Source organism: Ornithodoros turicata, chromosome 8 (assembly GCF_037126465.1).
Source record: "Ornithodoros turicata isolate Travis chromosome 8, ASM3712646v1, whole genome shotgun sequence".
NCBI lineage: Eukaryota > Metazoa > Arthropoda > Arachnida > Ixodida > Argasidae > Ornithodoros > Ornithodoros turicata.
Window position 1 is genome coordinate 22,565,830 of NC_088208.1, and position 15,932 is coordinate 22,581,761.

General features: G+C 46.2%; 1 protein-coding gene across 1 annotated transcript in view; it reads right to left on the minus strand.

Annotated features, from left to right (window-relative positions):
* The window catches only part of LOC135366705 (ATP-binding cassette sub-family C member 4-like), a 30,832-nt gene that overhangs the window by 5,695 nt on the left and 9,205 nt on the right, over positions 1-15,932 (minus strand). The window contains exons 2-21 of the mRNA XM_064599532.1: positions 9,740-9,850; positions 9,531-9,648; positions 8,726-8,944; positions 7,882-7,971; positions 7,635-7,798; positions 7,441-7,566; positions 6,214-6,463; positions 5,489-5,605; positions 5,318-5,407; positions 5,067-5,258; positions 4,913-5,007; positions 4,667-4,753; positions 4,493-4,589; positions 3,820-4,119; positions 2,801-2,991; positions 1,333-1,724; positions 1,157-1,236; positions 608-758; positions 272-502; positions 107-210 (exon numbers count right to left, since the gene is read on the minus strand). Coding sequence (XP_064455602.1) covers positions 107-210; positions 272-502; positions 608-758; positions 1,157-1,236; positions 1,333-1,724; positions 2,801-2,991; positions 3,820-4,119; positions 4,493-4,589; positions 4,667-4,753; positions 4,913-5,007; positions 5,067-5,258; positions 5,318-5,407; positions 5,489-5,605; positions 6,214-6,463; positions 7,441-7,566; positions 7,635-7,798; positions 7,882-7,971; positions 8,726-8,944; positions 9,531-9,648; positions 9,740-9,850 — 3,205 coding nt within the window. The remainder of the gene's footprint in view (positions 1-106; positions 211-271; positions 503-607; positions 759-1,156; positions 1,237-1,332; positions 1,725-2,800; positions 2,992-3,819; positions 4,120-4,492; positions 4,590-4,666; positions 4,754-4,912; positions 5,008-5,066; positions 5,259-5,317; positions 5,408-5,488; positions 5,606-6,213; positions 6,464-7,440; positions 7,567-7,634; positions 7,799-7,881; positions 7,972-8,725; positions 8,945-9,530; positions 9,649-9,739; positions 9,851-15,932) is intronic.

Consider the following 15,932-nt stretch of genomic DNA (forward strand, 5'->3'; position numbering starts at 1 on the left):
CGTGACGCAGGTGTACGGGTCAGCGCGGAGATCGCTACACGGCAACCATTATTTTAGCACAGTTTTTAGTATAGAGAACACCAAAGTCTCGCGGCGGCTGTTTCACCTGGCTTTCAATCTCTGCCGACTGCCGCACACCCCACTGGAACATGCCGGTAAGCATGAGAGCGTTCGCGATGGCCAGACCAACACCACCTCCTGTGACGGAACCTGTAAGAAGAATTACCCCCATGTTAGCACGCCGACGCAAGCGACCCGTAAATGCACTAACCATCAGTTGACAACGCAAGTGACATGGTGACCACGGAAATGTAAGCGAAACAGATGAGGTCGAGAGTGATGCCGAACCAACGTGCGGTGCAGAGGAACATGTACCAGGCGGAAGTGTGGTGGTCCTGCTTGAGATCGAACATTCGCTCGAATGTTCGCTGAGCACCGAACGCTCGGATGGTGGTCAGGCCGTACAAGGAAGTGCTCAGGTGCGAAAATACGGGACTTCGAGCTGCGAAGAAGAAGAAGAAGGAGGAGAAGAAGAAGAAAAAAAACGAGGTTGCAGAGTTGTATAGCTGCTTTCTGGAGGTTTCAATGGGGACCTTGGAACACTTACTAACTCCTTCCAGTCGCTTGACGTCCCTAGCTGTGCGCATGTAGAACCGACGCAGGAAGTAGAAAATTACGAACAAAATTAAGGTAGGGATTATGATCCATGGGCTGATGACTGCGACCACAACCAGAACGCCGAGAAGATTCAAGAAGATCTAACGGACATAGAAAAGAAGAGAAATCTCGATATATGGATTGCTTTTTGTTTTTGTACTCTATGGGGAAAAAAGGAGTAATTATAGTCTGTTTGGGGACTACACGCGTTGCCACAACCATTCGTCCCTTTTGGGACTAAATGAGCAGACTATTTGCGGTTCAAGGGAGTAACTTACAGGCTCAGGGGATCAAAAAGGGGAATAATTTCAATCTAGGGGATTAAATGCATTGTCACAACCACTCGTCCCTTTTGGGACTAAATGTGCAGACGTTTAGGGACTATTTGCAGTTCTGGAGAGTAAATTACAGGGTCAGGGGACTAAAAGCTGTAAATGCTCCCAAATTTATTCCTTATTCTTTAGAGTGTGTATTAGGGAGGAGAGACTGGAAATCTTACGAATGTGATGTCCAAGCCCGTGACCGGCAATAAGTCGTCGATGGTACCCAAGTCTTTGGCGAACCTGTTCTGGATTCTACCTGAAAACACAATGAAGCCCAAGTACATAGATGTCACAGCGACCCTTATTTATCTGGGCCCTTCGGTTGATAAGTTACGCTTCTTCCCATGCTCACCTATGGGATTCGTGTCGAAGAAAACGATGGGAGCACGTATAATACATCTGAACATGCGATTATGAAGCCTCACAGATGAACGCATACACATGACGAAGAAGGCGACCGTGCGCATCATGGAGGAAATAAACAATGCGACGATGATGATTGCATAGACGACCACGTAGTAAGTGACTTCATCCATGGAGCTCCAATACAAAGACCACCACGCCGCGGGGTCTTCTGAGAATGCGGGCCAAGTGATGTTGGACTGCTGCACCGTGGGAGGTTCAGGGGGCAATGTAGTAGTAGTGAAGTAGTCAACTGTTGTAGCGACGGTACTGTTTACGTCGAACGATTCAAACTTGGCAGCTTGTGCGAGTTCTTTGAGTCTCTGTTCAGATCTGCTGGACCTGCAAAGAGTGGACGAGCAACAGGCAACTGAGTGATCGTGTATTCGCATGAGCGATATTCCTCAGAATACTCAAGCGCAAGATATGTAAACCGTCATGACTTTCTGCTGCCACGTAAGCGCGAGAGTTCAACGTCATGTATTTTCGTGCTCTGCCTCTCACTCCTTCGCCACATGGACATAAAAAGCGGGGTGTCGTCTGCTTCAACTAATCGCCGCAGACGATTTCAAACCACGACCTACTAGATTATAACGACCATGTCGTAGACACCCCTTTCCAGCGCCGCATTTTTGGAAGGTAGCGGTGGCGTTCCTCATCGTCACAGTTATTGCTTCCTCAACTTCTACTATACTTTTTACTTCAGCTTACCTTAGTATTTCTGTACAAGCGGTGGATATTCCACAGACGTTTCATTCTGAGGTTGATTATCATCATCATTCTACGCGTCTTCATAGGAGCTATTGCTGTCGTCTGCTACGGTAGTCGTACATACGCTTCTGCGCGTTCAGAATTCAAATTTCCATCGTCCAATCGTGGCGTGCCGATGTGTAGCGCCCCTAGGGGATCGTGCGGACGGGCTCCTCATAGGGGTTGCTGATTATGACATGGTAGTTATAATCTCGTAGGTCGTGTTTCAAACACAGGTACTGTGGCTACTAGTCGCTACCGGTGGCTACCCATGTGGCTGATGGTGGCTCGTCTTCATAGCTACGACCGCCGAAAGCATGGTCGTGATTGGGAGACTCTTAATGGCTGCGTCATCAGCCACTGTTTATCTACGTGGTTTTGACACTGATACCCATGAGGCATATCCCGAAGCAGATATTCTTTAGCAGACGACAGCGAAACGATGTCGTCTGCTAAGTGCGCACGCTAAGTCCGGCAAAGCGCAAATGCTCAACGTAACACGCGACGGAACTTCTATCCTCGTGAGCAGCTTTTTGCAGTTTTTCATCCACTAGAATATTTAGTCAGGATGTCGCCCGCGTAAATACACAACAAGGATAACCGAAACCCAAAGCACAATCCTTGCCGCAGAGCTTTCTAGACGTACTTAGTTGCCACGATGAGCTTACCAGTCAGTGAGCCAGAAGTCCGATCCATTGAAGATTGCCTGGGCTAGCACGCTACTGACGAAGAGCAACGGCATGAGGACAGATCCCGCGCCAGCTCGCATGTAATTCCAGTAGACGTGGCCCTTCACCGAACCAGTGCTACGAGACTCTTCCACCTCAACAGGTGCCGCAGCATCTTTGTCTTCGATGCCCTTCAATAAGAGAGAAAGCACAATGGGCACAGTGCTGGACACAAGTTTACGGAACGCACTCCGGCGCATTCCTTCCTCAGAGTAACACGCTAGCAGCGAATGGAACCGTACGGACTTAAAGACACGTGCCTATATGTAACCCAGTCGCCTGTTTGCAAGTCCGTACGGTACCATTCGCCGCTAGCGTGTCACCCTGAGGGAGGAACGTGCCGGAGCGTGTTCCGTAAACTTTTGTCCAGCACTGTACAATAGGTCACAATACACGCAATTAGGCAAAACTTTCTGGTCGTGAAAGATCCCTCACAACAAGATTTGCCTAGCAACAGATTTTTGAGAACGTCTGATGTGCTGGGATTGACCACAATTTCGCCAATTTATTAATTTCTCCAAAACGTCCGACATATTAAATGCGTCAGCAAGAGGTTCCATTACTGAGAAACGGCGAATTCCTGGCCATTTTAGCATGCATCATGAACGAAGGTACAACTTTGTGTCCCTGTCCACTTAGCGGAGCGTGACTTTGCGAAACAAATCGCATTTTCAATATTTGAAAAATATATTTTTCCGCAAAACCCTCCGGAAGACAGGCAGAACACTCTTCTCTTTCGTGAAGGAGCCTAGAGAATCCTATACGTCTTTCATAGCTTGATTTGATTTGACTTTACTGGCGCAAGGATACGTCTTTCATAGCGCGTGTGGCCGTACGGTGTTCGTAAAAACCGTCAAGCGCGCATTAGTCAAAGCAGGGTTTTCTGTAGTTCCTTCAGTCATTTTATAGTGATGCACATTATTTAAGGATCCACACGATAGTGGTATATCCCAACGTACCGGCTTTTCAAAGTTGATGTTCTCGTAAGAGCCTGCCAGCGAAACATTGGACTCGTATAAGGCACCAGGAGATGCCATATCAAGCTTTTCGTTCCCTGGGGGGGAGGTGTGGTAGGCTGCTGATTCATCCAACGGCGTCCCGTCGAACGGATCGAATGCCGACGACTTGCGACGCACGGCTATAGGAGACTGATGTGGCATGGGTACGTCCGCGTCCAGAGGTTTCTCTTCCAGTAATGATTCCAGGTCAATGCCCATGCTCTGAAGCTGATGGTACGTTCCCAAAGCCAGCGTCTTGCCCTGCACATTCCGATCGCCATTATGCCACAATCATTGATGACAAGTGGCACGCAAGTAGCACAAGACCAACAAGGAAAGGACGGTTAAAAAGGAATTGTATCGTAGCTCCTTCTAACTAAGCATCGACATGCAGGGAAGGGCGCACGAGCATCGGTCGCTTTCCTCAGCAGTTCACGCCTTGACATCAAGCTGGCCGTTATACACAGAATGGTAAAACTCCCACGGTCCCAGGTCCTTATACCTGTCCCAAGTCTGATTTATTACCTGCAGCTACAGCGCCAACATAAAGCGACCTATAGAACACTTCGTAAGTTCTTGGAACGAAAGACATTTGAACACTGCGATTCAAATGATAAACGCTTATGCTTTTTACCTCTTTCAAGACCAGGACTTGTGTAGCAGCTCGCAGAAACTGCAACTGATGCGTGCACAGGATGACAATTTTGTTCCTCAAGTAGCCACGGATGCACCTGGACAGAAAAGGGAATGATCTCTGAAGTGTTACCGACGGCGTCTTCTATATGTTAATTACCACACAAAAACTCACTTGTCGAACAAGTGCTTCGCTACTGCGGTGTCCACAGCACTGAGGGGATCGTCCAAAAGATATATATCTGCATCATAGTACAAAGCCCTGATGGAAGAGTAATAAAGTTGCGTTGAGTTCCATCGGTAAAGGCAAGTGGGCGAATCTCAAAGCTATAAAGATGACAAAGATGTTATGATAAAACAAAACAAAAAAACGCATCCTTAGAGTTCTGTCACATAGAGAAGCATGTGTAAAAACAAGTACCTAGCCAAATTTACTCTCGCTTTCTGACCACCGCTCAAAGAAACTCCTTTGTCTCCCACCAGGGTCTTGTCACCGTACGGCAGAAGTGTGATATCCTGGAAGAGTATCGCTGTCAGTGCTGTTCTTGTGAGCAGGCGGACGAACTGGCTCTTACCCGCTCCATAGCGGCTGCATAAATAACCCTCTTGTAGCGGTCGGCGTCAAAGCCACTGTCGAAGACAACATTGTTTCGGACACTGCCCGTAAACATCCAGGGTTCTTGGGATGCGTAGGCGACGCGGCCCATGACCTTGGTAGAGCCGCTCGTTACAGGTAACTCGCCAAGGATTGACATCAGAAGAGAGGTCTTGCGAGTAACACCATCGACAGATTGAAATTTTCATCCGTATTGTTCGTAGCTATTACCTTCCCGCAGCCGACGGGGCCAACGACGGCGAGCAATTCTCCTGGTTTGACCGTTACCGAGATGTTCTTTAGAGTGGCGTCAGAAATTTCCTGCAAGGTGCGGAAGGTATTTGTGGCTCTTATTACTTTCCGTTAAATTTGTGTCGTGTTATGGTTTGTGAAAATCAATACCTTATTCCAGTAAGCTGTTATGTTGTTAACAATGACGGCGCAGTTATGAAGCTTAGGTCTGAGCTTGGCAGAACTTGAAGTGGCAGCTTGTTCTTGCTCTTCCAGTAAGAGAAATTTCTGGAAGCAACGGACTAGTGAGGTAACATCTCTCTGTACAGTGAACTTTTCATATTAGAACTTCCTTTCAGCAAACTAGCAGTACAATGCATTTCAAAACGGCAGTCTTATGCGGCCCACCAATGGCCGTCCGTCAGTGTAAGTCCGTCCGTAACAGTTGTAGAGAGAAGAGGAGGAAGAAGTTACAATGGCACCGGAATGAGTGCGGGATCCCGACGATAAGAATAGGAAGATGGACATATCCGTGTATTTACGTAAACGACATTCCCCAGAATACTCCAATGGAAGATGCACAAAACGTCATAGCTTTGTGCACAAGATATTCCGTAGCAGACGACAGTTCCCGTAGTGTCGTCTGCTATGTACCACTCCCGACATTACGGCGACATGCGAGTGCTCAACACAAGACCGGGCGGAACTTCCGCCCCGTGAGCAGTCTTTGCTCTTTCTTCCACTAGAATATTCCTTGGGGATACGAATGCCGCTCGTGTCAATCACACTTAACCACATCTGGCGTAATGCCATAATATGCCACCATTTTTTCGTTGTTTTTCAGAACACTGCAAATGAATCACGTATAGGGTTCGTATCGGAAGAGTCACTCGAACCTGCAGCCTTTTGATGGAGATGAGCGTTTCTGCACCTTGGCCCATACCGTAGGGAAAGTAGAGGGTCATAGCCAGACGCAAACTGTTGAAGAGGGACATGCTGACGAAGACACATTCCGAAGTGAGCGGGTTTCCCAACAGGGCAAAGGTGACGAAGCACAGGAACAGCACCAGCTTTGAAGACATGAAGAAGACGCCCATGTTGACCGCTCGTAGCACGGACGTCTCGCGGATCTTGCGTACTTCTCGTCTGCGTAAAAATGCGAGCAGTACATCGATGTCTTAGTGGCAGGATAAATGCTTGGAGGTTGGCTAAGGTTAGGAAGTTCACGCAGGGGAAGCTATAGGTGGTCTACACGAGGGAGGCACATGCGGCCACAAGGACAGCGTTGCCCTGTCTATGTTACTTTTCGTCCTTGTTCTAATGTACTGATGCAACATCTAACAAACTAACCCGTATTTTCGTTTTTAAATAAACATATACTCCACCCCCACCCCCCGTCTTAGCGACGTAATTGCTACAAGGAAACAAGAATGCGTCTTGAACCAAATTCAACGAAAACGTAAGTGAACAGAAACATTGGCGAAGAACACGGGAGGTATTGCTTGAAAGTGGCAGATGTATTTCACCCATCACTGAGTGCGGTATAGAACTCGTCGTACACTCTAAGAAAAAAAGGAGTATTTTTACTCCTTTTGGGGAGTAATTGCATTGCCACAAAAAATAGTCCCTTTCGGGAGTAAATGAATGTCACAGAGTGAAGACCGCATTTCACGCGCTGTTGTAAGAGTCCCAGGTACATAATTGGTGCGCATGCATGAAAATACTTTGAAGCAAATCGTCAACCGTGATATATCGAGTGATATAAAATCATGCGCCATACTAGGGCACAATTTGCGAAGAAAGATGCGCTAACTGTTTCTTACTCTGTGTGACTGGAAAATTGCTACGTTGTCTGAGTTGTACAGCCTTATGTCGTTCAAATTGACCAATGGCACATATTTACGTAGACTGTCGCATTCAGGGGACCATTCGCGAAGTTTAGTGACAATTTGCAGTCCTGGGGAGTAAATGTCGGGACTAAATGTTGGGTTAGGGGACTAAAATGGGGAGTAATTGCAGACTAGGGGAGTAGAAGCTGCAATTACTCCCCGTTTTACTCCTTTTTTTTCTTAGAGTGTATGTTCATGATCGCTCGCCTATATAGTCCTTACACATGCACTCACCTGCGCATGTCCGCCACAAGATTGGCGAAGGGCTTCTCCCAACTGTACATCTTGATTACCCTCATGCCAGCAACGAACTCGTTGACGTAACGGATGCGCTCGTCTGTGAGAGCAGCTGTTTGTGCCCTAAGTCCGACCAGAAAGACATCTAGCAGTGCGTTCAAAGCATTCGTACGTTCATGGAGTCATCTAACCTGAGTTTAGAGAAGGCCTTGCCAAGACAACCTTGGAAAGGAATGTAGAGCAGGACGAATGAAATGCCCGCTAGGCAGCTGACGCCCAGATATTCCCAAAGGATCCAAGTGATGACTATGGTCTGCAGCGGGCCGGCAAACAAGTATGGTACAAACAAGACAGACTGAAAGAAACGGGAAGAAAAGGATGTCAACATTGCATTTCTTTGGAATTATACGGGAGAGAAAGATCACTAGTCAGACTCACCTGGTCAAATCGGTTGACGTCATTGGACAGCAGGTTCACCATCTGCCCCACAGCTGTCTTCGACAAAGCCGACTGGCTCAGCCTTAAAGCCTACAACAGATTAATTACAAACAGAGCTTTTTCTAATTCAATTCAGCACTGATGAACACCAGGAGGCTATGAAAGTTATCGAAGTGCCATTCTGGACAAAAAAAAAAAAAGTTATTCCGCATTATAAATCAACCTCGCCCAGAGATTCAGCACGCGAGGTTTCAATATACCGTCCGTGAACACTTTGCTTCCACAAATTTTAAAAAGAACACGCAAAACTAAATAGTTTCGGATTCTCCACGAGTGGATGACGTCACCCCAAGCACGGGCGTCCGTTTCCCAGCCAAAGCGCACGCGCCTTTCGAGTCTCCGCCCCGCGCGCGTCAGACGACTTCCAACAGCCGTGGCTAGGAGGCGGAAATCGACCTTGGAGGAGCAATGTTGCCAGACGCAAGGCGGACTGCGCCAACTGTGACGTCATACTTCTCAAAACTACATATTAATTTTATTATGCACCTGCGTCAGATTCAGAAACAATATTTCGGGAGAAGAGAGTGTGAGAAACACGGGTTGCAATGGTATAAAGTCAGTACTAGAGTACGATTCTGAAAGAGCGACGAAATCTGGGCTTGTTGGTATGAGACCATATTGCTGCTGAGCGCTATAAAGACGAGGACTTGAGAAGGAACACAACTCAGCGCTCAGCAGCTATACGATTCTGAAGTCACGAGATTTAGTCCGTAATGGCATTTAGTCCGCAGTGGCATTTAGTCCGCAGTTGCGCTTTAAAGTTATCTAGCTGTCGTGTAGCTACCTTTCTGTAGACAAGGCTGCAGCAGGCTACACGTATGCGCATTCCCATGCGCTGCATGTTGAAAAAGTAAGGATGATGCGTGAAGATGTGCATGCCGCCCAAGATTGAGACGCCGGCGGCTGACAGATAAAACTCTGTCTTTGTGATGCGCTCTGGAGCGACGAAATATCGGACCACCCAGCCCAGCATGACAGGTTGCATTACGTTCTTGAAACATTCCTGTGGGGCGATACCAAAGGCATGAGAGCGTTTTAGTGCATCTTACGCTATCTCTCACGTACGCAAAGGGAATAGCGTATTAGAACTCATTTTAGCGCATAAAACTCATTTTCGCGCATGTAAAACTCATTCTCGCGCATATAAAACTCATTCTCGCGCATATAAAACTCATTCTCGCGCATATAAAACTCATTCTCGCGCATATAAAACTCATTCTCGCGCATATAAAACTCATTCTCGCGCATATAAAACTCATTCTCGCGCATATAAAACTCATTCTCGCGCATATAAAACTCATTCTCGCGCATATAAAACTCATTCTCGCGCATATAAAACTCATTCTCGCGCATATAAAACTCATTCTCGCGCATATAAAACTCATTCTCGCGCATATAAAACTCATTCTCGCGCATATAAAACTCATTCTCGCGCATATAAAACTCATTCTCGCGCATATAAAACTCATTCTCGCGCATATAAAACTCAAGTTTTTTTTCGTTCTATAGTTTACTACGCTAAACGTAGCGATTGCTCTCGAACTCTTTGAACAATGCTTCGAGCAGAATCAGCCACTGATTATACGTACCTCTACAAGGATGAGCAGGGCGACGGTGCAGTAAGTTAGCCCAAAGGACCGAAAGACTGCCTTGAAGAGGCTTGGTTGCTGACCCAGCTTCGATTTCCTCGTTTCTTTTTCCCATTCTCTGCAGTTGGAATGTTGGGAACCACACAAGGATCACGTCAATCTCTGTGGTATAGACGGTGGTGGGAGTTGGTGACCCAAGACATACGTACGTTTGTAGTCTGTCTGCAACGCGTTCCGAACGCTCCCACTTGGGACAGGCGAACAGGTCTTTCTCTTGTAGGGTGTCGCGATAGCCTTTGCGGAACAGAGGAGTCACCCAGCTGCGTGAAATGAGTGCGAAGTTGAGTGGTTCTCAGCGGCTACATGACTTCTGTGTGGACCACATGTAAACCCAAAGGGCTAGTCTGTACAGTGCTGGACAAGACTTTATGTAACACGACAGCACCGCCATTCGTCGACGTCACTCTGACGGTGGACGGAAGCTGGCAGTGGACCCGTTCAAAGGTATGAACCAGTTAATACTAAAGTGCAAAAAATTTTCTTCGTGGAATGAACGGTACCGTTACCTTGACAGAAATACAAAAGGAACGGGATTTATCCTTTGCGTCGTTCATGATTGACGAGTGAAAGAACGTCCCCTCTGCCTCCTCCCTCTCCTTTTCAAGAAGGCCGACAATGCGGAGCGCGCTCTCATTGGCCTCCGCAAACGATCTTTGTCCAATCATCGCGAGAGATCGTTTGAGGCGACCAATCCGAGGCCTCTCCGCATTCTCGCGCTTTTTGAGAAGGAGGAAAGGGAAAGCCCAAAAATGTAGTTTCTTTCCCTCAAAAATCACGTACGACGAAACCGATTAATCTCGTTCCTTTTGTATTGCAATCAAGGTAACGCCATCTTTCATTCCGCAACCAGATATTTAGAGCCTCCTTAAACAAACAAATAAATAAATATCCTGTTTCATTGTTGTGTTTGTCTTTAGGCAAAATAACAATTCGTGGCTTTACCTCGCAAGACAACTCTGAACGAGGTGTTCCCTGAAAGAAACTGAGTGGCACCAAGGGTGCGGCAAAGGCAAATATAATTAGTCCATACTCATTACTCCCATTACTCCATATTTTTTATTTTCCACTTATCAACGTATCATATAATTACTAGCGCAACCTGCATCGTGCTGCTGCAATGTGCTGCACACGTCTTTGACACATCCGAAGATGCAAAAAGCAACGATTATTTGTTCAGTTTGAGAGACATCGATCCCTGTAAAAAAAGAAAAAAAGAAAAGAAAGAATAATAATAATAATAATAATAATAACAGCATAAATAGAGTGGGCTAAACAGCGTAAGCGCTGCGCATTTCTGTGAATGGAAAATAACAGTTGACTTGGGTCTAAAAATTCACGCAGTAGTGTTTTTTTTTTTTTTGCATCTTTTGTTCTTTACATTTGCCTTTATAAGACACTCTAAGCTGACACTCTAAGAGTGAAGAAGACACTCTATTTATGCCTAAGAAGACACTCTAAGCTGTGTACTCTACAAAAAAGCACAATTTCAAATGAAATATTCTGCACAAAACACCATTTCTGGGCGGTGTATTCTATTTAAAACGCTGTTTCTGATGGCTGCTTTGAAAAAACGTCTTCTTCAACTCTGTTAATACACGTTTTATTTGAGCCTACGACAAAAAACAAAAAACAAGGTGTTTGTTTGCGGAGAACGCCCATGTTAGACGTTAAACGGTAACAAAATTACTGTGCATGCTCCAGACAAAAAATAAAACAAAAATAAAACAATAGAAAACAGCACGGTTGCGTGATATACGTTTGGCATATATATATATATACATACGAGCCTGGTATCGATGACAGCACACACGTTCTTGTGTGAACATTTTAGAACACCTTTTGGGTGAATATTCATTCCAGGCGACCTTTTTTACTCTTATACGTGATAGCACTACGACGCAGGATCTTCGGTTGTGGCTGCTACTCTAGGTAGCTACACATAAAATGAGATAAGATAATGCGTCGTAAACGCAATGACCTTGCGTCTATTGATGCGCAGTCATTGCAGTTTACGACGAGGAATCTTCCTTATCAGCGCACCAGCTATTATTACGCATTATTCCGCATGCTCATCTATTAGCAACCTCAAGCGCAGGGTCAGTCAAGCAAAAGTCAGGAGGATTGGTTGCATATGACTTTTTTTTAATGCCGGTTAAGCGCCGCGAAGCAACTGTGGCTATGAGAGGGCGTACAGACATGGGCAGATGGAGGGAGGACAGCAGGAAGGAGGGGGGGACAAAGGGGTTAATATGCGTCCTGGGCCGACTTCAGGGGAAGCCTCAGACAGCACAATCGGTGGTAGGATTCGAACGCACCACCTCCCTGTCTTGAGCACGACCTTGACTACCCCCCCCCCCCCCCACTCGGCCACGCCACTAGTTTCACGTGCTGCGAAGAATAAACATTGCCTTCGATTGGAGTCTTTGCGCCTTTTTATCCTGGCGCACATCGCAGCATAAAAACCATATAAGAGGGAGAGGGCAACATGTCGTCGAGTCTCAGGAATGATAAACGGGGAGACGAACCTGTATGAGGCGGAAAGGAAGGACTCAAAATCAACAGATCGGTATACTATGTTACCCTCTTGAATTCACAACTGCTTAAGAAGAAGAAAAAAGAGGAGAAAGCAAGAAGAAAAAGAAAGGAAGAAGGACAAAGAAGGTAAATGGAAAAAGGAGTTATTATAGTCCTTTTGAGGAGTAGAAAAAAAAGCAAAAAGAGAAAGAAGAAAGCAAGAAGAAAAATGAAGGGGTTATTTTAGTCCTTTTTGGGAGTAGAAAAAAAAGTGAAAAGAACAAAGTAAAAGTAAAAATGAAAAAGGAGTCATTTTAGTCCTTTCGGGGAGTACAAAAAAGAAAGCAAGGAGAAAAAAAGTCATTTTCGTCCTTGTGGGGAGCAGATGCGTCGCCACAACCGTTAGTCACTTTAAGGACTAAATGCACGGAAGTTTATGTGAAGCTTATAGGGACTATTTGAAGCGCTGAGGAGTAAATTTCAAGGTCACGTGTCTAAGATGGGGAGCAACCGTAGCCAAGGAGGACTAGAAGCTGTTAGTGTTCCCCAATTTACTGGGCACTTTATGTTCACCAAAAGGGGGATTCCGGTAAGTCGGAACCCTTGCTTATGATTGATTGAGCATTTTTAGAACCGGTAGTATAGTTCACCATACCGGTAGGTATATACAGGAGATAAATTTATCGCGATGCAGTTGGTACTTCCTTCACTCTCGCAGTGTGGAGCAGCAATTTCAAGTTAGTGCCCACGTCAACATGTGCAATTCTTGCACAGGTATACATGATACTTCGTATGTTATACAGGAGGCGAGGAACGCGGAGATGGGCTTAGCTAGTCATAAATAAGGCGAAGAAGCCATAATCCTCATAGAAAACATCACGGGGTTGGAAATGAAGATTGATGGTCGTCGCGAAAGGCGTCTGATAGAGAATCTAAATCTAGCCTTGGCGGGGTGAAACACTTGGAAAGCAACGTCATACAGGCCTTCATACTATTACGCGGACGTTCCTGAAAACGACCTTGGCAAAATGGCAGTTTTACATAGATTGGCCTCACGGGTCTGCAATTGTTCAGCTTGGAGTTCGTTGTCTCTCATTGTTTCGTAGATGATCCAGCAATGATATCACTATAGACCTCTCCCCGTCTGATAAGAATCCCCTTCCGATTTGTTTCGGTTTCAGTCTGTCTACCAACGTCATGATGGCGTTTCTTGGGTAGAGGTCTATTGGATGCTCGGCGCTTCGGGCGCATTCATGCAATAGTGTCCGACAGTTTAGGGGTTCATCTTCGTGAATATGGCATCAATTTAGACGGACAAAGTTGATGTCGCGATTGCTCTTAATTGGTCGCAATTTTCATGCAAGTAACGATAATTAGCACATGCGAGCTGCATCTGAGGACAACACAAACACACAAGTCTCCAACGCGCAAAGAACCAATGAAATTCAAATAACTCGAGTAACTTCCAATAACTTTTCATCGCTATCATCCAATTGGAACTCTGCCATTCCGTCATGTTTGTTACCCTGTGGCGCGCAGATTCAACGCCATCTACACTGACGAAGGCATGCTCAATGCATTCTTCAGTCCTTCACAGCACGGGCACGCAAAGTCACAACATCGTGCTCTCTATAGTCAATTGCAGCAGACGACTTTAAACACAGACGGCCCGTGACTAGGGGTGGCTGCCTGTACGGATCGTTTCCATGACTACGGCCGCACAAAGCACGGTTCTGATTGTCATTTAAGCGGTCAGATTCTGTTTGTCTAGGTGGCGTTGCTCAAGCACGGGCACAACAGTGTGACGTAAGGGCACATAAAGCATCCAGTGCGTCAAGAAATAATTTGTAATCTCTTTTTATGCTGCCCTCGACTGAAGATATTTAGTCTCCGGCTGTTGTATCAGCTTACTCTTCACAGCATGCAGAAACATGTTTTGAAAGAACAATGATGGTACACTCGTGGTCACCGCGAAACGCTGAAAAGCGGTTTCAGTGCAGCAGTTGTTGATAAACGTGACTAACGGATGCAGCTGCATGCTTATCGTTCTGAAAGACGTTACTAATATGCAGACATGTGTGCAAATGAACGAAAATGAACCCCGTTCTCGTTGGTTTCATGTTGCAACGTAAACATAGTACGTAAGCGACATAGCCTGCACTTGACGTACGGCTCGCGTCAAAGTTAACTTGAACACCGCTCCGGCCTGCGAAGCGGGAAGGGAGAGTCACCCTGGCAGTGCTAGCAGAAAACAACGCCATATAACTTCATAACAACGCTTCATAGCTTCATAACAAGGGTCACACCCTGTAACTGTAAATGGATGACCGAGACACCTTCCGCCGTTATTTCTACTAAGCACCACTAGGGTTCGCAGGCCAGAATGGCGTTACTATAAAGGTACTATAAAGCAGTCGAGGTCGAACCTATGCAATCAGCATGACGTGAGAGTGCTAGATTCAAAGGTTCAGCACAACAAGTAATATGTACACGAGTTTACTCTAAGTATTGTCTCGCGACGTAAAAACCCAATTATTATTATTATCTAAGTATTTTTAATTGGTAAATAAAAACACAGTCAAGAATGTCGGGGCGACGCCTGGTGGGAAGAAGTCCTCAATTTGTCAAGCAACCCTGTAAACAAGGAGACCGATAAACAGATGGCTCTCCTGTTGGGATTTGCAAATACTACCTTTTGAGAAAATGTAATTTGTGTGAAAGAACATCAACACATGCCGAATCTTGCACTCAGTAGCTAAACGTCTATACCTGGGCCTTGTTTGAGCATCGTGGCGCTGCTATCGTACGTCGCTCTGTTCGGCCCATGGTCGTGCACATGAGACATTTTCGCCGCCGTACTTGGCGGAGTTGGCGTTTCGTCGGTCTGCTTCGCCACAGTGTTGCCAGTAGATTTAAATTTGCATTTTTTCGGGAGCTATAACGTCTATGTGAGAAATTTTTGCGGCATTTTACTCCTGAGGACGTACACAATTCAGGGCACACAAAACATGAGGTTCCACCTCGACTGCTTTACAGTACCTTTAACCCTGATGCGAGCTGTACAACATCCTACAGCGCTAGGAACTTAAGCAACTGAAGCTAACTGAGCAGTCGCCACGTCGTATTCACCACCACCTACTAGATTATAACGACCATGTCATAATCGGCAACGCCTATATGATGAGCCCGCCCGCCCGATCGGCTAGGGGCGCTACTCATCGGCCCGCGACGTCTACATCTTGATTGGACAATGGAAATTTGAATTTTGAAAGCGCAGAAGCGGACGTACGACTACCGTAGCAGACGACAGCAAGATCTCCTATGAAAACGCGTAGAATGATGATGATAATCAACTTTAGAAAGAATTAAGCATCTCCCGAGGGAAATCCACCGCTTGTCCAAAAATACTAAGGTAAGCTGAAGTACAAAGTACTGCAGAAATTGAGTAAGCAATAACCGGGCCGATGAGTAACGCCACCGCTGGCTTCTAAATGTGGCGGGTGAACGAAGGGGTGCCTATGACATGGTCGTTATAATCTAGTAGGTTGTGGTATTCACACGAGCGACATTTCCCAGAACACTCCAGCGAGAGGTGCCCAAAACGTCATTGCTTTCTGCTGTCACGAGAGCGCTCTTTTCGTGCTCTTTATCCAATGGGGAACATCCTGCAGCTTAGTCACAAAATATTCCGTAGCAGACGACAAGGCCGATGGTGTCGTCTGCTACGAGTACGGCCGTAGCACGCCACACCGATATTCCGGCGCCGTCCGATTGCTCAACAGAAGACGTGGCGGACATTCCACCCCGTGAGTAGTATTTTACCTTTTC